Genomic DNA, 23602 nt, shown 5'->3' with positions numbered 1-23602 from the left:
TCCCTCCCCTTCCCTCCTCTCCCTTTCCCTTCCCTCCCCTTCCCTTCCCTTCCTTTACTTTCCTTTTTAGATGCAGTTTTACTCTTGTCACCCAGGCTGGAGTGCAGTGGCATGATCTCAGCTCACTGTAACCTCCACCTCCTGGGTTCAAGTGATTCTCTTGCCTCAGCCTCCCAAGTTGCTGGATTACACGTGCTCGCTACCATGCCTGGCTAATTTTTGTATTTTCAGTAGAGATGGGGTTTCACCCTGTTGGCCAGGCTGGTCTCCAACTCCTGACCTCGGGTGATCTGTCCACCTCAGCCTCCCAAAGTGCTGGGATTACAGGCGTGAGCCACCACGCCTGGCCTATTAAACCCCTTTTAGCCAGTAAATAGAAAACTTGTAACATGGGAAAAGGAATTAAGAAATAGACGGAGTTGGGCTGGGTGTAGATTACTTATGATACCTAATATAATGTAAATGCTATGTATGTATTTGTTATACTATATGGTTTAGGAAACAGTGACCAAAAAATCTGTACGCGTTCAGTACAGATGCAACCATTGTAGACCTCACTACATTTTCCATCAATGGTTGCTTGAATCCGTGGATGTGGGAACCATGGATCAGGAGGACTTACTACTGTGTTTCCTTTCTGATGTCTTAACTGGGAATACATAAATAGTACAATAATTGTTTTAAAAAAAAATCTCATGATTCCCTTACACTGTACAGTGTACCATTTTGGTGCTGACAGTATAACTTCACAGTGAGAACTTGAAAATATTTTTTGCAAACTGACCCTTCACTTACTAGGTTGTTTTTGCATCTAATGATATAGTGTAATTCTATCAGTAATATCACCTTTGATTTTATTGGGTTTTCACCATTGCCATAATATTTAGAATAATGCTAATGATAGAGGAATATATGTATATATCAAATTTTTTTTTTACCTTTAAGTTTCTACTTTCTTTTCAGGTATGACAGCAGTTATCTGTACTTACCCTCTTGACATGGTTAGGGTCCGCCTAGCATTCCAGGTGAAAGGGGAACACACCTATACAGGAATTATTCATGCATTCAAAACAATTTATGCACAGGTATTTCATATTTACCTTCCTCATCTATAACATGCCCTTTTATACTTAGGAAAATATTTTGAATGCCATATAAATAATTATTCTTTTATTTATTGATGTTAATAATTATGAAAGCACATCTTTGTGTTTCAGGGTGGATCCCAGAATAATTTTTCTGTTATAAAGTGTGATTTTTGTTCTTTGATGTTTATGATAATGAGCACAATGTAATCTCACTTGCAATTTTCCTTCACTCAAAAGGAAGGTGGTTTCTTTGGATTTTACAGAGGTCTGATGCCTACTATTTTAGGAATGGCTCCATATGCAGGTATGTTTCAAATTTGCCAGAATCCTAATTTGCATGTTTAAAATTTGTTACCTTTTTTTTCTTTTTTTTTCTGAAATGGTGATATAAAAAGATGCTGTCTGTTAAGTACTTTTAATAGGAAATGATTTATGCATGGTCACATAATATTAATGTCTTGGATATAAAGATGACTATTTGTATACGATAAGTAGAAAATTACTTTACATCTTTTTCTTAATATGTGAGCCAGCTGTAGTCTTATTAACACACACGTTAGATGATGTTAAACATTTAGTTTTTATGAGCATGTTAATTAAAAATAGGAGTTGAAAAGTGGTTTTTGTCTCATTATAAATAATGAAGACTTGGCCGGGCGTGGTGGCCCAAGCCTGTAATCCCAGCACTTTGGGAGGCCGAGATGGGTGGATCACGAGGTCAGGAGATCAAGACCATCCTGGCTAACATGGTGAAACCCCGTCTCTACTAAAAAAATACAAAAAATTAGCCGGGCATGGTGGTGGGCGCCTGTAGTTCCAGCTACTCGGGAGGCTGAGGCAGGAGAATGGCATGAACCCGGGAGACGGAGGTTGCAGTGAGCTGAGATCCGGCCACTGCACTCCAGCCTGGGTGACAGAGCGAGACTCCATCTCAAAAAAAAAAAAGAAGACTTATGGGAAATTTTGACAATATAGAAAAGTAGAAAGAAGAAAGATAAGGATACCTGTAGTTCTCTAGTCTCCATTATTACCTTGTTTACAGTCTGGTTTTTTTTTTTTTTGAGGCGGAGTTTCGCTCTTGTTGCCCAAGCTGGAGTGCAATGGCGTGATCTCAGCTCACCGCAACCTCTGCCTGCTGGGTTCAAGCGATTCTCCTGCCCATGGTCAGGCTGATCTCGAACTCCCGACCTCAGGTAATCTACCTGCCTTGGCCTCCCAAAGTGCTGGGATTATAGGTGTGAGCCACTGTGCCCGGCAGTCCTGTTTTTTTTAAACTAAACTTTTTATTTTGAGGTAATTGTGGATTTACATACAGTTGTGTTACAACACAAAATTGCAGCCAGTTTAGTTTAAACATCTCAGTTGGCTTTATTTGCAATTCTAGAATTGGGCAATACTTCATTTCATAAAAATAGAGTAAGAGTTGGAATGCCTAGACCCGAAGGAGTTGATTTTATATAGAGAAAGGGTTGAAGAAAGCAGAAACAATGAACAAGCAGGTTGCTCAGTTCAAAGTTACTATCCTTGTAAGTTGGGGACAGGAAGAATGAAATAGAAAAATCACTAGTTAACTTCAGGTTATATTAGGCTACCTTTTTTGTGTAAGTATTAAAGCAAAAGGAGCCGGGTGTGGTGGCTCAAGCCTGTAATCCCAGCACTTTTGGAGGTCAAGGCAAGTGGATCACCTGAAGTCACGAGTTTGAGACTGGCCTGGCCAACATGGTGAAACCCCGCCTCTACTAAAAATACAAAAATTAGCTGGCTTGGTGGCGTGTACCTGTAATCCCAGCTACTCGGGAGGTTGAGGCAGGAGAATCATTTGAACCCAGGAGGTGGAGGTTGTGGTGAGCCAAGATCCCGCCACTGCACTCTAGCCTGGGCAAAAGAGTGAGACTCCATTTATAAATCAATCAATCAATCAATCAATCAAGCAGAGGGAAGTTTACTATCAAGCTTATTCAAGATTGAAACTGGCCTGTTAGAGAAAGTGGCTGTCACTTCTTTCTCCTAATTTCTCAGAAGGTCAGGTAACAACTGGTTTTAGTTTGGTAGTGTGGAACTTAAGCATGGGTGACTCTTGTTTTGATTTTTAGTCTGGTCTGTTAGGGCCTAGTGTAGGAGCTTCATCCAAAAGAATGGACACTCTCCTGGGTGACAGAGTGAGACCTTGTCTCTAAAAATCAAACAAACAAAAAAGCAACAAGGGCCGGGTGTGGTGACTCATGCCTATAATCCCAGCACTTTGTGAGGCCAAGGCAGGCAGATCACCTGAGGTCAGGAGTTTGAGACCAGCCTGACCAACATGGAGAAATCCCATCTCTACTAAAAATATAAAATTAGCCGGGCGTGGTTGCGCATGCCTATAATCCTAGCTACTTGGGAGGCTGAGGCAGGAAAATTGCTTGAACCCAGAAGGCGGAGGTTGCAGTGAGCCGAGATTGCGCCACTGTACTCCAGTCTGGGCCACAAGAGCAAAACTCCATCTCAAAAACAACAACAACAACAACAAAAAAAACAGTCCACTAATAGCGAACTAAAATGTGCTGTGGCCAGACATGGTGGCTCACACCTATAATCCCAGAACTTTGGGAGGCTGAGGCAGGAGGATTACTTGAGCCTAGGAATTTGAGACCAGGCTTGGCAACATGGGGAGAATCTGTCTCTACAAATAATTTTCTAAAATTAGCCAGGCTTCTTGTGAAGCGAGAGGATTGCCTGAGCCCAGAAGGTTGACGCTTCAGTGAGCTGTGATCATGTCACTGTACTCCAGTCTGAATGACAGAGTAAGACCCTGTCCCAGTTTGAAAAAAAAATTGTTTTTTAAGCTGTTCTAGTGGTTCAGAAATTCCAGTTTTAAGGTAGTTGAATGTATCAATCTATTCTTTTATGGATAGTCTTTATTGTGTCAAGAAATATTTTCTTCTGATAATGATTTTTAACGTTTAGCATTTTATATATATGCCTCTGGAAGTATTTATTTTCTTTGTTAAGGAAGTTTTTTTTTTTTTTTTCCCCCTTCACTTTTGACTTGGCACCATTTTATAGTATCTTCTTGGCCAGGTGCAGTGGCTCATGCCTGTAATCTGAGCAGTTTGGGAGGCCCAGGGGGAGTGGATCATGAGGTCTGGAGTTCAAGACCAACCTGACCAACATGGTGAAATGCCGTCTCTACTAAAAATACAAAAATTAGCCAGGCATGGTGGAGCACGTCTGTAATCCCAGCTACTCAGGAGGCTGAGGCAAGAGAATCACTTGAACCCGGGAGGTGGAGGCTGCAGTGAACCAAGATCGCACCATTGCACTCCAGCCTGGGTGACAAGAATAAAACTCTGTTTCAAAAAAAAAAAAAAAAAAGAAAAACAGTCTCTTTTTTTCCCAGTCGTCTTTAAAAAATAACATAATGCAGAGTTGTTGTTGTTTTTTCCTTTTTTTCTTTGACATAGAGTCTCACTGTGTTGCCCAGGCTGGAGTGCAGTGGTACAATCATAGCTGAGTGCAGTGGTGCAATCATGGCTCACTGCAGCCTTGACCTCACTTGGCTCAGGTTATCCTCCCACATCAGTGGCCTGAGTAACTGGGACTACAGACACATAACACACTGCATCTACCTCCTTTGAAAAATTTTTTGCAGTGATGAGTTCTCACTGTATTACCCAGGCTGGTCTCAAACTCCTGAGCTTGAGCGGTGCTCCCACCTTAGCCTCCATTAGTGTTAGGAGTAGAAGTATGAGCTGCCACAGGGGCTAGGGCAGTTTCATAATGAGTCTTTATATTTGGTAAGAGAAATCCCTTATGAATCTTTTTTTTTTTGAGACAGAGTCTCGCTGTTGCCCAGGCTGGAGTACAGTGTTGTGATCTTGGCTCACTGCAACCTCTGCCTCCTGGGTTCAAGCAACTCTCTTGTCTCAGCCTCCTGAGTAGCTGGGACTAGAGGCGCACGCCAACATACCTGGCTAATATTTGTATTTTTTGTAGAGACAGGGTTTCACCATGTTGGCCAGGCTGGTCTCAAACTCCTGACCTTGTGATCCGCCCGCCTCAGCCTCCCAAAGTGCTGGGATTACAGGCATGAGCCTGGCCAATTCAATAAACATCACAATATCTTGAGTAATGCTTAGTTGGGAGGAATGCTTGAATTTCATATCTATTTACTTTTTTCCCCTCCCTGAATTTCATTCCTAATTTTATTAATAAACAACCTTAATGGTTCTAGTAAAATCATGTAATGTTTAACAAGCACTATCTGCATACTATTTTTATTAGATTCTACATGTTTTGTGAATTAACATAAACGCTTCTGTCATGGTCACAATTCTTCCTTGAAGACAAACTTAGACACTTAATTAAAATAAAAATGCTTTTTCACTTCTCAATTTTTGCCTGTATCTTACATTATCACCATCACTGTTTTTTTGTTTTGTTTTGTTTTGTTTTGTGTTTGAGACGGAGTTTCGCTCTTGTTGCCCAGGCTGGAGTGCAATGGTGTGATCTCGGCTCACTGCAAACTCCGCCTCCTGGGTTCAAATGATTCTCCTGCCTCAGCCTCCTGAGTAGCTGGGATTACAGGCATGCACCACCACACCCGACTAATTTTGTATTTTTAGTAGAGACGGGGTTTCTCCATGTTGGTCAGGCTGGTCTCTAACTCCTGACCTCAGGTAATCCGCCCACCTCAGCCTCCCAAAGTGTTGGGATTACAGGCGTGAGCCACCGTGCCTGGCCATCATTGTTATTTTAAATATAAGTTGTCACATTTCCTTGTAATTAATAATCATGAATTTAATGTTTCTCATGTGAAACCTTGGAAAACTTTATTTTTTTCACATATAAAGTGGCATTATATACACTATAGCCTCTGTCAGTGCAGTAAACTGCAGTGGTGCATGAAAACCAAAGCTATAATTTTTTATTGGTGGTAATTTTGTCATCTTTCGGTTATTTATGTACATAAATCTTTCTATTTTAAATTAAGCCAAATGCCAGAAATTAGGAAATGTGTTTATTATTTAAGAATGGTGTCTTTTTCACAGCTCATGTTATGTTAAGCATCATGGTGAATTTATTATTTTTTTTCAGGTGTTTCATTTTTTACTTTTGGTACCTTAAAGAGTGTTGGGCTTTCCCATGCTCCTACCCTTCTTGGCAGACCTTCATCAGACAATCCTAATGTCTTAGTTTTGAAAACTCACGTAAACTTACTTTGTGGTGGTGTTGCTGGAGCAATAGCACAGACAATATCGTAAGTTTCTTCACCAACTTAATTTAATCAAATTATGGTTACCTGATCCTGATTTTCAGCATTGGTTAATCATTTATTTTTTCTAATAGATTATTCAAACAGAGGATCCCTTGCAAAATATAAGTATCAATTTAATACATTTTTTCAGATGTGTGTGCACTTTAAGCATATTATAAATAATTACATGTTTGGATGCAGTAGTGCTGCCTGTTGTCTCAACTACTTGGGAGACTGTGGCAGCAGGGTTGCTTGAGCCCAGGAGTTTGAGGCCAGTCTGGGAGACATAGCGAGACCTTGCCCCTAAGAAAAAGAGAAAGAGGGCGGGTGTGGTGGCTCACGCCTGTAATCCCAGCAGTTTGGGAGGCCGAGGTGGGTCGGGTGAATCACGAGGTCAAGAGATCGAGACCATCTGGCCAACATGGTGAAAACCCGTCTTTACTGAAAACATAAAAATTAGCCGGGTGTGGTGGCGGCCACCTGTAATCCCAGCTACTTGAGAGGTCAAGGCAGAGAATTGCTTGAACCTGGGAGGTGGAGGTTGCAGTGAGCCAAGATTGCATTACTGCACTCCAGCCTGGGCGACAGAGTGAGACTCTGTCTCAAAAAAAAAAAAAAGAGAGATTGTATTTGTATATTATGTATTTAATTTCAGGCAATTATCTGTATTATTAGTTTTAGCCCTTATGGAAAATTTTGTATTGGTCTACTGTATTCAAGGGGACTTGCTGCATAACAGTAGAGCAATTCTCAACTGGGGGTGGTTTTACCGCCAGTGGACATTTGTTAATGTCTGGAGACATTTTTGGTTGTCACAGCTGGGAGAGTGCTACTGGCATCTAGTGGGCAGAGGTCAGGGATGTGCTTAAATATTTCTAGTGCACAGGACAGTTCCTACAACAAAGGAAGATCCAACCCAAAATGTCAGTAGTGCCAGTGTTGAGAAACTGTATATTAGTGTTCAACAATGAAAAGCAACCAGTTTGTTTCTTCAGGGACTGGTATTTCATTTGGCCTTTAGGAATGAACAGAACTTGGTATTACGGTGATGGGAGAGAAGAATCCTCTAATCAGAGGGATCACATAAGCAAAGATCTCTGTATGGTTAATTGATTTTATTCATATGCCTATATCCTGACTCCTAGGTTAGACAGAACAATAAGAGCAGTAACACATTATTTGAGTTTATAGGGCTTTGTATTCAATAGTTGTTGAGTAGAAAACCAAAAATTTTTAATTCTTTATGCCTTTTTTCTTCTTTTAGCTACCCATTTGATGTGACACGTCGGCGAATGCAATTAGGAACTGTTCTGCCAGAATTTGAAAAGTGCCTGTAAGTTCATCATATGTCATTGTTCATTTTCTTTAGGAAATGTAACATTAAACTCAGTAAGGAGGTATGACTCTAGTTTGACCAATAGTCTGTATCTTCCATTTTATCTCCCAAAGTTTATTTTGGTAACTTTATAAGATTATAATCAGGAAATCAGGTTCTTTTTTTTTTTTTTTTTGAGATGCAGTCTTACTCTGTCATTTGGGCTGGAGTGTAGTGTTATGGTCTTGGCTAACTGTAACCTCCGCCTCCCGGGTTCAAGTGATTCTCCTGCCTTAGTCATCCAAGCAGCGGGGATTACAGGCACCCACCACCATGACTGGCTAACTTTTGTATTTTTAGTAGAAACAAGGTTTTACCATGTTGGCCAGGCTGGTCTTGAACTCCTGACCTCAAGTGATCTGCCTACGTGCCTGGTCTATAATCAGGTTCTAATCCTCCTGTTAAAAGTTTAATTTAGGGCCAGACACGATCGCTCATGCCTGTAATCCTAGCACTTTGGGAAGCCGAGGAGGGCGTATCACCTGAGGTCCGGAGTTTGAGACCAGCCTGGCCAACATGATGAAACCCCGTGTGTATTAAAAATACAAAAATTAGCCAGATGTGGTGTCGGGTGCCTGTAATCCCATCTACTAGGGAGGTGGAGGTTGCAGTGAGCCCATTAGGCGACAGAGCGAGACTCCGTCTCAATAAAACAAAACAAACAAAAAAGCAAAGAAAAGATTAAATTTAGGCTAGTCGTAGTAGCTCATGCCTGTAATCCGAGCAATTTGCGAGGCCAAGGTGGGAGGATCACTTGAGCTCAGGAGTCCAAGACCAGCCCAGGCAACACAGTGAAACCTTGTCTCTATTAAAAAAAAAAAAATACTATTTTAAAGCTGTTTTTTTTTTGTTTTTTTTTTTGAGACAAAGTCTCACTTTTGTCCCCCAGGCTGGAGTGCAATGGCATGATGTCGGCTCACTGCAACCTCTGCCTCCTGGGTTAAAGCAATTCTCCTGCCTCAGCCTCCCTAGTAGCTGGGATTATAGGTACCTGCCACCATGTGTGGCTAATTTTTTTATTTTTAGGAGAGACAGGGTTTCACCATGTTGTCCAGGCTGGTCTGGTACTCCTGACCTCAGGTGATCCACCTGCCTTGGCCTCCCAAAGTGCTTGGATTACAGGCGTGAGCCTTCATGCCCAGCCAGTTTTTAGTAATATAATGTGAGCTACATGTTTAACATTTTGGTAGCCAAATTTTTAAAAAGTATAAAAAGAAATATTGCTCGGGAGGCTGAGGCACGATAATTGCTTGAACCCAGTAGGTGGAGGTTGCAGTGAGCCGAGATGCTGCCACTGTACTCCTAGGTGACAGAGTGAGACTCTGCCTCAAAAAAAACAAAAGAGGGCCTGGAGCAGTGGCTCACGCCTGTAATCCCAGCACTTTGGGAGGCAGAGGTGGGTGGATCATGAGGTCAGGAGTTCAAGACCAACATGGCCAAGATGGTGAAACCTGTCTGTACTAAAAATACAAAAACAATTAGCTGGGCATGGTGGCAGGCACCTGTCATGCTGGCTACTCAGGAGGCTGAGGCAGGGAATTGCTTCAACCCGGGAGGCGGAACTTGCAGTTAGCCAAGATCATGCCGCTTCACTCCAGCCTGGGTGACAGAGCTAGATTCTTGTCTAAAAAAGAAAAAGGGCCGGGCACGGTAGCTCACACCTGTAATCCTAGCACTTTGGGAGGCCGAGGCGGGAGGATCACAAGGTCAGGAGATCGAGACCATCCTGGTCAACATGGTGAAACCCTGTCTCTACTAAAAATACAAAAAAATTAGCTGGGTGTGGTGGGGTATGCCTATAGTCGCAGCTATTCGGGAGGCTGAGGCACAAGAATCACTTGAGCCCAGGAGACGGAGGTTGCACTGAGCCGAGATCGTGCCACTGCATTCCAGCCTGGCAGCGAGACTGCGTCTCAAAAAAAAAAAAAAAAAAAAAAAAGGAAAAGAAAAAGAAGAAAAAAATATAATTGTGAAAAATATTTTTTGTTTAACCTAAAATGTTATCACCTCAACATTTCATTGTTTTGTTTCCTTTTTTTTTATATGAAGTAGTTGAAATCCAGGATGTATTTTACACTCACAGTTACATCTTGATTTGGACTGCCACATTTCAAGTGCTTTAATAGCCATATGTGGCTAGTGGCTGCTGTGATTTTATAGCACAGCTCCAGAGTTTTCTTTATAGTGATTTAAAATCATTCCATTTTGATTGGTGATATGTTGTCTCTCAGGGGAAGAGCAGAACATTTGTTCATGAATTTGGATTGCCTTATTCACCCAAAAGATTTTTTTGGCCATGAGCATTGCCCTGTGCTTGTAGTATTCAGCTACTTGAGAGGCTGAGGTGGGAGGTTCACTTGAGGCCAGAAGTTTGAGATCAGCTTGGGAAACATTGTAAGATCTTGTCTCTCAAAAAAATTTTTTTAACTAAAACAAACATTAACGAGGCATAGTGGTGGTGTGTGCCTATAGTCCCAGCTACTCAAGAGGCTGAGGCGGGAGGATTGCTTGTGCCCAGGAGTTGGAGGCTGTTGTGAGCTATGATTGCCACTGCACTCCAGCCTGGGCAACAGAGTGAGAACCTTTCTCTTTAAAAAAAAAAAAAAAAAAAAAAAAGAGATTTTTGAAAAGATTTCAGTCCAGATTGCCTGTTGAAAGGGAAAGGCCAAGCCCAAATTATTGGTTTGAAAGGAAAGGAACAACTCTGAAACAGGAAAGTCTTCTTTGCTGAAATCTGAAAGATAGTCCTTCAAGCTTTAGTTCTATAACCACCTGCTATTGGTACTATACAACTTCAGCTATAATAAAGGCTTAAAGGGCAACTGGACATACATCCTTTAAAAGGATTGCATTAATATTTCAAATATAAGTATGAAATAGTGTTGTCCAATAAATGTCATAGACATAGTACAAGCAAAATATGTTGTACTAATGAGTCCTGAAATTTGATGCATAATGCTTGTACTTGTTTGGAATGATTTACCTTTTTATTATGAAAAAAGTTTCGCTTGTTATAACATTTGTCTTCCTAAAGCTATTCAAGATGGCATTTAAGCTTCTTTAAAAATTGATATTATGGCCTGGGCGTGGTGGCTCACGTCTGTAATCCCAGCACTTTGGGAGGCCGAGGTGGGTGGATCACCTGAGGTCAGGAGTTCGAGACTGCCCTGGGCAACATGGAGAAACCCCGTCTCTACTAAAAATTACAAAAATTAGCTGGGCATGGTGGCATGCGCCTGTAATCCCAGCTACTCAGGAGGCTGAGGCAGGAGTGAGCTGAACCTGGGAGGCAGAGACTGCAGTGAGCTGAGATCGTACCACTGCAATCCACACTCCTGCCTGGGTGACAGAGCGAGAGTCCATTTCCAAAAAAAAAAAAAAAAATTGATATTATGGATCCTGAAATTGTTTCTTCATAAGTGGGCATAGAGGTGTCATCATTTAATCATTGTCTTTCAGTACCATGCGGGATACTATGAAGTATGTCTATGGACACCATGGAATTCGAAAAGGACTCTATCGTGGTTTATCTCTTAATTACATTCGCTGTATTCCCTCTCAAGCAGTGGCTTTTACAACATATGAACTTATGAAGCAGGTTTTTCACCTCAACTAAAAAAAAAATTATGGTTGGTTTTTCTTAATACATTCTCAGAAGAAGAAATGAAACATTACTTTAATTGTTGGGGGAACATTACTTGAATGGGGATATTTACACTGTCACAGGAGCCACTGATATTTTAGTACTTGATTATTTTTTCTTTAGTCACAAATCAGAAGTGCTTACCATACTTTTTGATGCCAAACATTATACCTTAGAACATTGAAAAAAATATTCCTAAGCTGATGCTGGCTAAACTGCTTTAAAGTTTTATTTGGAAGTAGAACTAGCTTTAAAACGGGGTTCAAGAGGTTGCCATTAGCTTTGTCATGCTGTTCAAAGTTTTTAATTGTTATGGTTTTTAAAAGACTGACAGTGTTTATTATTATTAAAGTAAGCAGGGTTGGTTATATTGCAGTAGAATAATGAGAACTGAATTTTTAAGTTCTATAAAACAGCCAGCATTGACATTTTCTTTTTGTTATCTCTCTTCTCACAATTATGCTCCACTGGATAATAGGAAAAACACTTCTTTCCTTCATTTTTTAACTAAAATTAATGTTGTATTTAAAAAGTAGCCATGTAGAGACACAAAAATAAATGAAGAAGCTGGGCATGGTAGAATGGGCATGTGGTCCCAGCTACTCTGGAAGCTGAGGTGAGAGGATCACTTGAGCCCCAGAATTCCATGCCAGCCTGTGCAACATCGTGAGACCCCGTTTAATAAATGAATGAATGACTAAGTCTTGCTCAAATGTTATTACTAGGTACTATGAGTGACTTACATGTGTTTGAAAATGTCAGTGTGTTTCCCAGAGGCAGAAATAAAAATACTGAATATCTTTGCTCTCAAAAACAAAGTAGCACTGTAGATTTGATTTTGTTAGATGATTTGCTCTATACTAGAATATTTAAGTAGACTGTGAAATATTTATTAATGTAGATGTGAATATCAAAAAATGTTTCTAAGGTATTATGATGCATCAACTAGTTCTTCCATGTAAAATAATTTTAGTGCAATATGAAGATGTAGAAATGTAAAATATGATTTGAATTGTTATCCTTTATATTAAGAAAATGTTTTAAAACGTAAGAATTCCATTTATTCTCTTTAGAGTGCTTTTATGATTTATTATAAGCATGTCAGAAATGGGATGGGAATATTTAAAGTTCTGTCTTCAGAAACAGTAATTTGTAGAATTGATGTGACTTTTTTTTTTTTTTTGAGACAGAGTCTCGTTTTATTGCCCAGGCTGGAGTGCAGGGGTGTGATCTTGGCTCACTGCAACCTCTGCCTCCCGGGTTCAAGTGATTCTCCTGCCTCAGTCTCCCAAGTATCTGGGACTACAGGTGCCCACCACTATGCCCGGCTAATTTTTGCGTTTTTAGTAGGACGGGATTTTACTCTGTTAGCCAGGATGACCTCAGTCTCCTGACATCATGATCTGCCCACTTTGGTCTCCCAAAGTGCTGGGATTACTGGCATGAGCCATGGCGCCCGGCCCTTTGATATGACTTTAAAGACATTTGAAGTCTAGGTGTGGTGGCTCACGCCTTTATTCCCAACACTTTGGGAGGCCGAGTTGGGTGGATCACCTGAAATCAGGAGTTTAAGATCAACATGGTGAAACTCCACCTCTACTAAAAATACAAAAATTAGCCAGTATGGTGGCTCGTGCCTGTAGTCCCAGCTGCTTGCAAGGCTGAGACATGAGAATTGCTTGAGCCCAGGAAGCGGAGGTTGCAGTGAGCTGAGATTACACCACTGCACTCCAGCCTGGGTGACAGAGTGAGACTCAGTCTTAAAAAAAATAAATAAATAAAAGACATTAGAAAACTAAGTTGAGGCTGGGCATGGTGGCTCTTGCCTGTAACCCTAGCACTTTGGGAGGCTGAGGCAGGAGGATATCTTGACCTCAGGAGTTTGAGACCAGCCTGGGCAGCATAGTGAGACCTCGTTTCTTCCAAACAAAAGAAGGAAAACTAAGTTGAAAGTGTTATTTTTGCTCAATTTTTATTTCTTTACATAAAAAGTTTCTTGTCATACCTTGGTAAAAATTTGATGAGCTGGTTTCATTTTGAAAGTCTTTATTTTAAAAAATAAGTATGTATCTTGTGATTTATAAGTGTACCAGTAGGTAGAAATACATGTGTTCTTGGCCAGATGTGGTGGCGCACTCCTGTAATTCCAGCATTTTGGGAGGCTAAGGTGAGTGGATCACCTGAGATCAGAAGTTGGAGACAAAACTGGCCAACGTGGAGAAACCCTGTCTCTACTAAAAACACAAAAATTAGCCAGGCATGGTGGCAGGTGCCTGTAATCCCAGCTACTTGGGAGGCTGAGGGGGGAGAACTGCTTCAACCCAGGAGGCACAGGTTGCAGTGAGCCGAGACTGCGCCATTGCACTCCAGCCTGGGTGGCAGAGTGAAACTGTATAAAAAAAAAAAAAAGAAAAAGAAAAGAAATACATGTGTTCTTAAAACCATTTGTATATTTTCATTTGTAGACCGTACTGTAGCTAATTATTGTTATTAAATCTTAAGATAATTTAAGTATATAAAATAAGTATCAGGCTGGGCACGGTGGCTCACACCTGTAATCTCAGCACTTTGGGAGGCCGAGGTGGGTAGATCACGAGGTCAGGAGATCGAGACCATCCTGGCTAACACGGTGAAAACCCGTCTCTACTAAAAATAAAAAAAATTAGTCAGGTGTGGTGGCACACACCTGTAAGTCCCAGCTACTCAGGAGGCTGAGACAGGAGAATCGCTTGAACCTGGGAGGTGGAGGTTGCAGTGAGCTCAGATCATGCCACTGCATTCCAGCCTGGGCGACAGAGCAAGACTCCATCTCAAAAAAAAAAAAAAAAAAAAAAAAGAGATACCTCAGTTACGTTATCAGTAAAAGGGCATTGCAAATATTCTTTTAAATAAAAATTTGCATTCTATATGTTATAGAATACAGAAGATATTAAAAATAAATTTTACCCATGTTTTGACAATGTCTTTTAATTGTTTACATATTGAAGCACAAATGCTAAACATAAGTCAGAATGGAAGAATATTTAAAATAATGACTGTGTTTATATCTGATTTATTTCAGATAGATTACCCAAAGTGCATCTTGCCAGGTTATCTTCCACTTGAAGATTGACATTTTATTTCTTTTTTGATCTTTATTGTTCCTCTCTTCCACCTCTCAGTGGGTATAGCTCTCTGGTCTATAGAATGGGACAGTGATCTGGTTTCCGGATTGATAAGTGAGGTATACCTCCTAGTCTTCTGTGATTACCTGTAGAAGGTGGAGAAGTTACTGGATATGTTTAATAATATCTCATTATGTTCTTTTTTTAACGACAGAGTCTTAACTCTGTTGCTCAAGCTGGAGTGCAGTGGTGCGACCTCAGCTCACTGCAATCTCCACTTCTGGGTTCAAGCGATTCTCTTGAGTCATCTTTCCAAGTAACTGGGATTGCAGGCATGTGCTACCATGCCCGGCTAAGTTTTGTATTTTTCTTTCTTTTCTTTTCTTTTTCTTTTTGAGACAGAGCCTCACTCTGTTGCCCAGGCTCGAGTGCAGTGGTGTGATCTCAGCTCACTGCAACCTCCACCTCCTGGGTTCTAGCGATACTCCTGCTTCAGCCTCCCAAGTAGCTGGGATTACAAGCACCCGCCACTATGCTCAGCTAATTTTTGTATATTTAGTAGAGCTGGGTTTTGCCCTGTTGTCCAGGCTGGTCTTGAATACCTGACCTCAAGTGATCTGCCCACCTCGGCTTCCCAAAATGCTGGGATTACAGGCATGAGCCAGTACTCCTGTCCTCATTCCATTCTTCACCATGGTATTGACCATCCATTTATTCAGCACCAATTGTGTGCCAGACCTTATATCAGCATTATGGAGGACTTCCCTTGGTAGGCTTGTTAGCTGTACTTGCAATCTGATTTGGATTCCCAAATCAGCATATAACACCAGGTATTTCTCTAATAGAGTGTGCGCCACACTTTATAACTGCCTGTTTGTCAATGTCCCCGCCTCCCAACATCTGGTTCTTTCAAGGGCAGGGAGCACTGGGTATGGCATCAGAGTGGTACTCAGTGATGTTTATTGGTGGGTAGAAAGAAGGGTTAGTCCCTGTTTTTGAAGACTTTATGTTCTAGCAGGGAGAAGTGAAGCACAAATAGTTCAGGAAATAAACAATTTAGAAAGAAAGTCATTTAGTTTGTTTCGTAGAAATGTCTTATTGCTGATTTGCCAGCTTGAGTGGCAAATATATAATAAAACCTGGCCGGGCGTGATGGCTCACGCCTGTAATCCCAGCACTTTGGGAGGCCGAGGCGGGCAGGTCACGTGGTCAGGAGATCAAGACCATCCTGGCTAACATGGTAAAACCCCATCTCTTCTAAAAATACAAAAATTAGCCGGGTGTGGTGGCGGGCACCTGTGGTCCCAGCTACTTGGGAGGCTGAGGTAGGAGAATTGCTTGAACCCAGGAGGCAGAGGTTGCAGTGAGCCAAGATTGCGCCACTGCACTCCAGCCTGGGTGACAGAGTGAGACTCTGTCTCAAAAATAAATAAATAAATAAATAAATAAATGAATAAATAAATAATATATATAAAATAAAAATATATGTGTATATATATCATTAAAAATATATATATAATAAAACCTATGAATAGTTTTTATGGCTGGGTGAAGTGACTCATGTCTGTAATTCTAGCCCTTTGGAAGGCTGAGCGGGGAGGATCACTTGAGCCTAGGCGTTCGAGCCCAACCTGGGCAACATTGCAAGACTCTGTCTCGTTTTTTTATATAAATTTTTTTTAAAAAAACCCTATGTACAATTATTTATTTTTTTCCCAAGGATTATTCCCAAACTACATACAATTAATGGATTGCCTTGCAGAGTTGGATCAATAATACCTGACACACTTGTATAGCAAGCATACACTTTACACAGTTCCTCGCATCTATTCTTTGAATCCCAGATACCGTATTGGGCACTAGAAACCAGTGATAAATAATAACAGTTATGTATATTTCCTGAAGAATTATGTGGCATTCTTTGTTTTAAGCCCTTTTGATGCCTTAACTCAATCTCTATTACAATACTATGATATGAGTATCATTTAATATTTCTTTTTGGCAGATGGGAATAATTGAGGCCTAGGGAGATTCCTAGGGAGATTAAACTACTTGGCCAGGTTCACGTAAGTGGTGGATCTAGGATTCAAATTCAGCCGGTCTGAATCTAGAGCCTATTCTTTTAGGTATGATGCTATACTTTAATACAGTAATACACTGTTCAAATGAAACTGTAACATGTCATTAAATTTGAACATGTCAATAAACATACCAAGCAATAAAATAATTACAGCTTGTGGAAAGTGCTTATGAAAACAGTAAATAAGCTACTTGAGAATGGTCAAGGAAAGGTTTCTTTGATGTGCTATATATACATTCAACAGACACATGGAGGATAAAAAGGAAACAGCCATGCAAAGAGTTCTGGGGAAAGACTGGCCCAGGTGAAGAGAAAGCCAGGTACAAAAACCCCAAAACAGGAAAAAGTTTGGTTTGACAATGGAATTACCAAAAGACCAGTGTGACTGAAGTATTGTGCATGAAGGAGTAGCAATAGATGGGGTTAAAGCAATAGACAAAGGCAGCGGGGCATGGTGGCTCACACCTATAGCACTTTGGGAGGCTGAGGTAGGCGAATCTCGAGGTCAAGAGATCGAGACCAGGCCAGGCACGGTGGCTCACTCCTGTATTCCCAGCACTTTGGGAGGCCGAGGTGGGCAGATCACAAGGTCAGGCGTTCAAGACCAGCCTGGCCAACATAGTGAAACTCTGTCTCTACTAAAAATACAAAAATTAGCCAGGTGTGGTGGCATGGGCCTGTAGTCCCAGCTACTTGGGAGGCTGAGGCAGTAAAATCGCTTGAATCTGGGAGGTGGAGGTAGCAGTGAGCTGAGACCATGCCATTGTACTTCAGACTGGGTGACGGAGTGAGACTGCATCTCAGAAAAAAAAAAAAAAAGATCATGACCATCCAGGCTAATATGGTGAAACCCCATCTCTACTAAAAATACAAAAATTAGCTGAGCATGGTTGTGTGCACCTGTAGTCCCAGCTATTCGGGAGGCTGAGGCAGGAGAGTCGCTTGAACCCAGGAGGCGGAGATTGCAGTGAGCTGAGATCGCACCACTGCACTCCAGCCTGGTGACAGAGTGAGACTCCATCTCAAGAAAAAAAAAAGAAATAGACAAAGGCCAGATCATGTAGCCATCTACGGGAGATGGTAATGATTTTGTCTTTTATTCTAAACGCAGTGGGAAGGCCGGGTGCAGTGGCTCACGCCTGTAATCCCAGCACTTTGGGAGGCTGAAGCGGGTGAATCACCTAAGGTCAGGAGTTTGATACCAGACTGGCCAATATGGTGAAACCCCATCTCTACTTAAAATACAAAAAATAGCTGGGCATGGTGGCGCACGTCTATAATCCCAGCTACTTGGCAGGCTGAGGGAGGACAATTGCTTGAACCCAGGAGGCAGAGGTTGCAGTGAGCTGAGATCACGCCACTGTACTCCAGACTGGGTAACAGAGTGAGACTCCATATCAAAAAAAAAAAAAAAAGAAAAAGGAAAAAAGAATGCAATGGGAAACTATTGAAGATTTTCAGCTGGTGAGTATCATTGATTATGTTTTTACAAAGATCACTGCTTTGTCAGTGATGGTTTGCAGTTAAAACAGAAATAAAAGGCCGGGTGCGGTGGCTCACACCTGTAATCCCAGCACTTTGGGAGGCCGAGGCAGGTGGATCACCCGAGGTCGGGAGTTCGAGACCAGCCTGACCAACATGGAGAAACCCCATCTCTACTGAAAATACAAAAATTAGCCAGGTGCGGTGGTGCATGCCTGTTATCCCAGCTACTTAGAGGCTGAGGCAGGAGAATTCCTTGAACCCAGGAGGTGAAGTTTGCGGCGAGCCGAGATTGCGCCATTCCACTCCAGCCTGGGCAATAAGAACGAAACTCTGTCTCAAAAACAAACAAACAAAACCAGAAATGAAAATAAAAAAGACAATAGAGAAAATAAACCTCAAATCTCAAGAATGAGAAAGAGGACATCATTGTGGATCCTACAGATGTTTAAAAGATATTAAGGGCCAGGAGTGTGTGGTGGCTTATGCCTGTAATCCCAGAATTTTGGGAGGCCAAGGTGGGTAGGCAGCTTGAGCTCAGGAGTTGGAGTCCAGCCTGGCCAATATAGCTAAACGCCATCTCTACAAAAAATACAAATATTAGCTAGGTGTGTTCGCACGCACCTGTGGTCCCATCTACCTGGAAGGCTGAGGTGGGAGGATGGCTTGAGCCTGGGAGGGGAAAGTTGCAGTGAGCCAAGATTAGGCTGCACTCTAGCCTAGACAGTAGAGCCAGAACCTGTCTCAAAGAAAAAAAAAAAAGAGAAATTTGACAATTTAGATGAAATGGAAAAATACTTTGAAAAATTCAACCAAGACTGACATAGATGAAACAGAAAATCTGCATAGCCAATTAAAGAAAGTGAGGCCAGGCATGGTGGTTCATGCCTGTAATCCCAGCACTTTGGGAGGCCAAAATGGGAGGATCACTTGAGCCCAGGATTTTGAGACCAGCCCAAACAACATAGTGAGACCCTGTGTCTGATTTTAAAAATATACCTGGGCATAGTGATATGCACCTATAGTCTCAGCTACTTGGGAGCCTGAGGTAGGAGGATCAACTGAGTCTAGGGAGGTCAAGGCTACAGTGAGTTGTGATTGCACTACTGCACTCCAGTCTGGGTGACAGAGTGAGACCCTGTTTCAAAAAATTAAGAAATTGAGGGCCGGGCATGGTGGCTCACACCTGTAATCCCAGCACTTTGGGAGGCTGAGGTAGGTGGATCACCTGAGGTTGGGAGTTTGACACCAGTCTGACCAACATGGAGAAACCTCATCGCTACTAAAAATACAAAGTTAGCTGGGCATGGTGGCACATGCCTGTAATCCCAGCTACTTGAGAGGCTGAGGTAGGAGAATTGCTTGAACCTGGGAGGCAGAGGTTGTGGTAAGCCGTGATCGTGCCATTGCACTCCAACCTGGGCAACAAGTGCAAAAATCTGTCTAAAAAAAAAAAAAAGAAATTGAATTAATAATCAAAAACCTTTCCACAGGGCTGGGCGCGGTGGCGCATGCCTGTAATCCCAGCACTTTGGGAGGTTGAGGTGGGCGGATCACAAGGTCAGGAGATTGAGACCATCCTGGCTGATATGGTGAAACCCCATCTCTACTAAAAATACAAAAAATTAGCTGGGTGTGGTGGCGGGTGCCTGCAGTCCCAGCTACTCAGGAGGCTGAGGCAGGAGAATGGGGTGAACCCAGGAAGGGAACTTGCAGTGAGCCAAGATAGTGCCACTGCACTCCAGCCTGGGTGACAGAGCGAGACCCCGTCTCAAAAAAATAAACAACAACAACAAAAAAACCTTTTCATGAAGAAAACTCCAGGGCTAGGAAGTGTATTGTACTAAATAGCTAAGGAATAATCTCACAAACTTCTAGAAATTAGAAGAGAGCACTTCCCAACTCATTTTATGATGCCAGTATAACCCTGATACCCAACCCTGACAATGTTGTTACAAAACAAAATTACAAATCAGTATCCTTCAAGAACATAGATGGGCTGGGTTTGGTGGTTCACAGCCATAATCCTAGCACTTTGGGAGGCTGAGTTGAGAGGATTGCTTGAGCTTAGGAGTTCAAGACCAGTTTGGGCAATGCAGCATGAGCTTGTGTCTACTAGAAATAATAATAATTAAAAAAATTAACTGGGTGTGATGGCACACTCCTGTAGTCCCAGCTACTTGAGAGGCTGATACGGGAGAATCACTTGAGCCTGGCGGATCGAGGCTGCAGTGAGCTGTCATTGTGCCAGTGCACTACAGCCTGGGTAACAGAGCAAGATCCCGTCTCAAGAAACAAAAACAAAACAACCAAAAAACCAACATAGATGGAAAAATTCTTAACAGCAGAGCAAATCAAATCCAGCAATACCTAAAACGTTTATTGTCATGACCAATTTGGGTTTATCCTAGGAATGGAAAGTTTTTTTTAACATTGTGAAATCAACAGTAAAACTTCTCATAATAGCAGAATAAAGGAGAAAAACCATACAGTCCTTCCATAGATGCAATAACTGCTTGACAAAATCCAGCATTGATTCATTATCAAAATGAATCATATTTAGAACAGAAGAGGTCTTCCTCAATCTAATAAAGGGCATCTTGGCAGATTATATCTTTATACTTTCCAACAGTGACCAGAACACATCCCAATTCATATGGTTTTATTTTATTTTGAGATGGGAGTTTCACTGTTGCCCAGGCTGGAGTGCAGTGGCACAATCTTGGCTCACTGTAACCTCTGCCTCCCAGGTTCATGCGATTCTCCTGCCTCAGCTTCCCAGGTAGCTGAGATCACAGGCATGTGCCACCATGCCTGGCTAATTTTTGTATTTTTAGTAGAGATGGGGTTTTGCCATGTTGGCCAGGCTAGTCTCAAACTCCTGACCTCAGATGATCCATCCGCCTCAGCCTCCCAAAGTGATGGGATTTCAGGTGTGAGCCACCAGGCCCCATATGCTTTTCTTATGTGTCCTTGACACTCATCCCATCAAGAGGTAGGAACTGTGTCCCCCTTCCCTTGAATCTGACTGAGTGGGCTTGTGACTACTGTGATGTTATGTCACTTGCAAAGGTAGGTCATAAAGCTAAAACAAGGTCCACGTGGTCTTCTTGGAACCCTTGCTCTTGGAATCCAGATACCATGCTGTAAGAACGCCAAGCAGCTCCTATACAGGAATTATCAACTTGCTAGCCATCTGAGTAAATCATCTTCAAATTAGGTCCTTCAACCCTTAAACTTGCTTCATGGAACAGAGACCAGCCTTCCCCACTGAGTCCTGCCTATATTGCAGATTCATAAGCTAAATGAATGATTGTTATTTTAAGTCACTAAATTTTTGAGTTTTGTTGTGTTCTGTTTTTTTTTTTTTTTGAAATGGAGTCTTGCTTTGTTGCCCAGGCTGGAGTGCAGTGGCACAATCTTGGCTCACTGCAAGCTCCGCCTCCCGGGTTCACCCCATTCTCTTGCCTCATCCTCCTGAGGAGCTGGGATTACAGGCACCCACCACCACACCCTGCTAATTTTTTGTATTTTTAATAGAGACGGGGTTTCACGGTGTTAGCCAGGATGGTCTTGATCCCCTGACCTGGTGATCCACCCGCCTCGGCCTCCCAAAGTGCTGGGATTACAGGTGTGACCCACCGTGCCTGGCCTGTTGTGTTGTTAGTTTTGCTTTTGTTTTTATAAAGCATTGGGTAACCATAAAAGGCATCCAAGAAAAACCTTCAGCTAGCATCATACTTATTGTTGTAATAATGAATTCTTCCTAAGGTCATGTAGAAAGTAAGGATGTCGGCCGGGCGCGGTGGCGCAAGCCTGTAATCCCAGAACTTTGGGAGGCCGAGACGGGCGGATCACAAGGTCAGGAGATCAAGACCATCCTGGCTAACACGGTGAAACCCTGTCTCTACTAAAAACTACAAAAAACTAGCCGGGCGAGGTGGCAGGCGCCTGTAGTCCCAGCTACTCGGGAGGCTGAGGCAGGAGAATGGCGTGAGCCCGGGAGGCGGAGCTTGCAGTGAGCTGAGATCCAGCCACTGCACTCCAGCCTGGGCGACAGAGCGAGACTCCGTCTCAAAAAAAAAAAAAAAAAAAAAAGAAAAAGAAAGAAAGTAAGGATGTCCAGTGTTACAACTTCTATTTAACCAGTGAACCTAGGCAAAATAAAATAAAATAAAATAAAAATATAAAGATAAGTAGAAACAAATTTTATAAATTTTATTCAAATAAAACTGTAAAAATAAATAGAAAATAAAATTTAAAAATGAAAAAGTAAAACTGCTTTATTCACAGATGACACAATTATTTACACAGAAAGTCTTAATGGATCTACAAACCAACTATTAGAAATTATGGGTGGTGCAGCCGGGCACGGTGGCTCAAGCCTGTAATCCCAGCACTTTGGGAGGCCGAGACAGGCGGATCACGAGGTCAGGAGATGGAGACCATCCTGGCTAACACGGTGAAACCCCGTCTATACTAAAAAAATACAAAAAACTAGCCGGGTGAGGTGGCGGGCGCCTGTAGTCCCAGCTACTCGGGAGGCTGAGGCAGGAGAATGGCCTAAACCCGGGAGGTGGAGCTTGCAGTGAGCTGAGATCCGGCCACTGCACTCCAGCCTGGGCAATAGAGCGAGACTCCATATCAAAAAAAAAAAAAAAAAAGAAAAGAAATTATGGGTGGTGCTTGCTATGGCAGCACATACACTAAAATTGGAACAATGCAGAAAAGATTAGCATGACATAAAAATTCATGAAGTGATAAATCAAAGATAGCAAAATGAGGCCAGGTGCGGTGGCTCAAGCCTGTAATCCCAGCACTTTGGGAGGCTGAGGTGGGTGGATCACCTGAGGTTAGGAGTTTGAGAGCAGCCTGGCCAACATGGCAAAACCCCATCTCTACTAACAATACAAAAAAATTAGCTGGTGTGGTGGCAAGTGCCTGTAATCCTAGCTACTGGGGAGGATGAGGCAGGAGAATTGTCTGAACCCAGGAGGCGGAGGTTGCAGTGAGCTGAGTTTGCGCCACTGCACTCCAACCTGTGAGACCCCGTTTCACACACACACACACACACACACACACACTAGAGAAAAAAGGATGGGCCGGGTGTGAAGGCTCACACCGTTCATCTGAGCACTTTGGAAAGCCAAAGTTGGCAGATTGCTTGAGCCCAGGAGTTCTTTGCCTCAGCCTCCCGAGTAGCTGGGACTACAGGCTACTCCTTGTTTTGTTGAAACAGCTCATAAAACATTGTACCACAGGTATTGAGACAGTAGAGGTATTTCTGTTGATATCAGGGACAAATACTAATAGAATAACTCCCATTCCAGTATGTACATATTTGAAAGCCCATGTACATGATAAATATATTAACCTTTTGCCAATTTTTTTTCTTTTCAGACTGAGTCACTCTTTCACCCAGGCTGGTGTGATCTCAGCTCACTGCAACCTCTGCCTCTCAGGCTCAAGTGATTCTCCTGCCTCGGTCTCCTGAGTAGCTGGGATTACAGGTGTGCACCACCACACCCGGCTAATTTTTATATTTTTAGTAGAGACTGGGTTTCACCATGTTGGCCAGGCTGGTCTTGACCGCC

General features: G+C 42.2%; 1 protein-coding gene across 7 annotated transcripts in view; it reads left to right on the top strand.

Annotated features, from left to right (window-relative positions):
• SLC25A16 (solute carrier family 25 member 16) overlaps window positions 1-12412 on the top strand; it is a 44871-nt gene extending 32459 nt beyond the window's left edge. For 4 of the 7 annotated variants that reach the window (XM_026455308.1, XM_023205105.2, XM_023205104.2 and 1 more), the window contains 5 exons: window positions 964-1085; window positions 1326-1392; window positions 6165-6327; window positions 7589-7657; window positions 11159-11723. In XM_026455308.1, the coding sequence (XP_026311093.1) occupies window positions 966-1085; window positions 1326-1392; window positions 6165-6327; window positions 7589-7657; window positions 11159-11315 (576 nt within the window). In that variant the 5' untranslated portion in view covers window positions 964-965 and the 3' untranslated portion in view covers window positions 11316-11723. Of the gene's footprint in view, window positions 1-963; window positions 1086-1325; window positions 1393-6164; window positions 6328-7588; window positions 7658-11130 lie in introns of all 7 variants that reach the window. The other 3 variants (XM_023205106.3, XM_023205100.3, XM_023205102.1) reach the window with 3 other exon arrangements.
• The last annotated feature ends 11190 nt before the right edge of the window (window positions 12413-23602 follow it).

This window comes from Piliocolobus tephrosceles, chromosome 9, assembly GCF_002776525.5.
Source record: "Piliocolobus tephrosceles isolate RC106 chromosome 9, ASM277652v3, whole genome shotgun sequence".
Lineage (NCBI taxonomy): Eukaryota > Metazoa > Chordata > Mammalia > Primates > Cercopithecidae > Piliocolobus > Piliocolobus tephrosceles.
The sequence above is the reverse complement of the archived record's forward strand: the minus strand, read 5'-3'. Positions and strand labels throughout refer to the sequence as shown.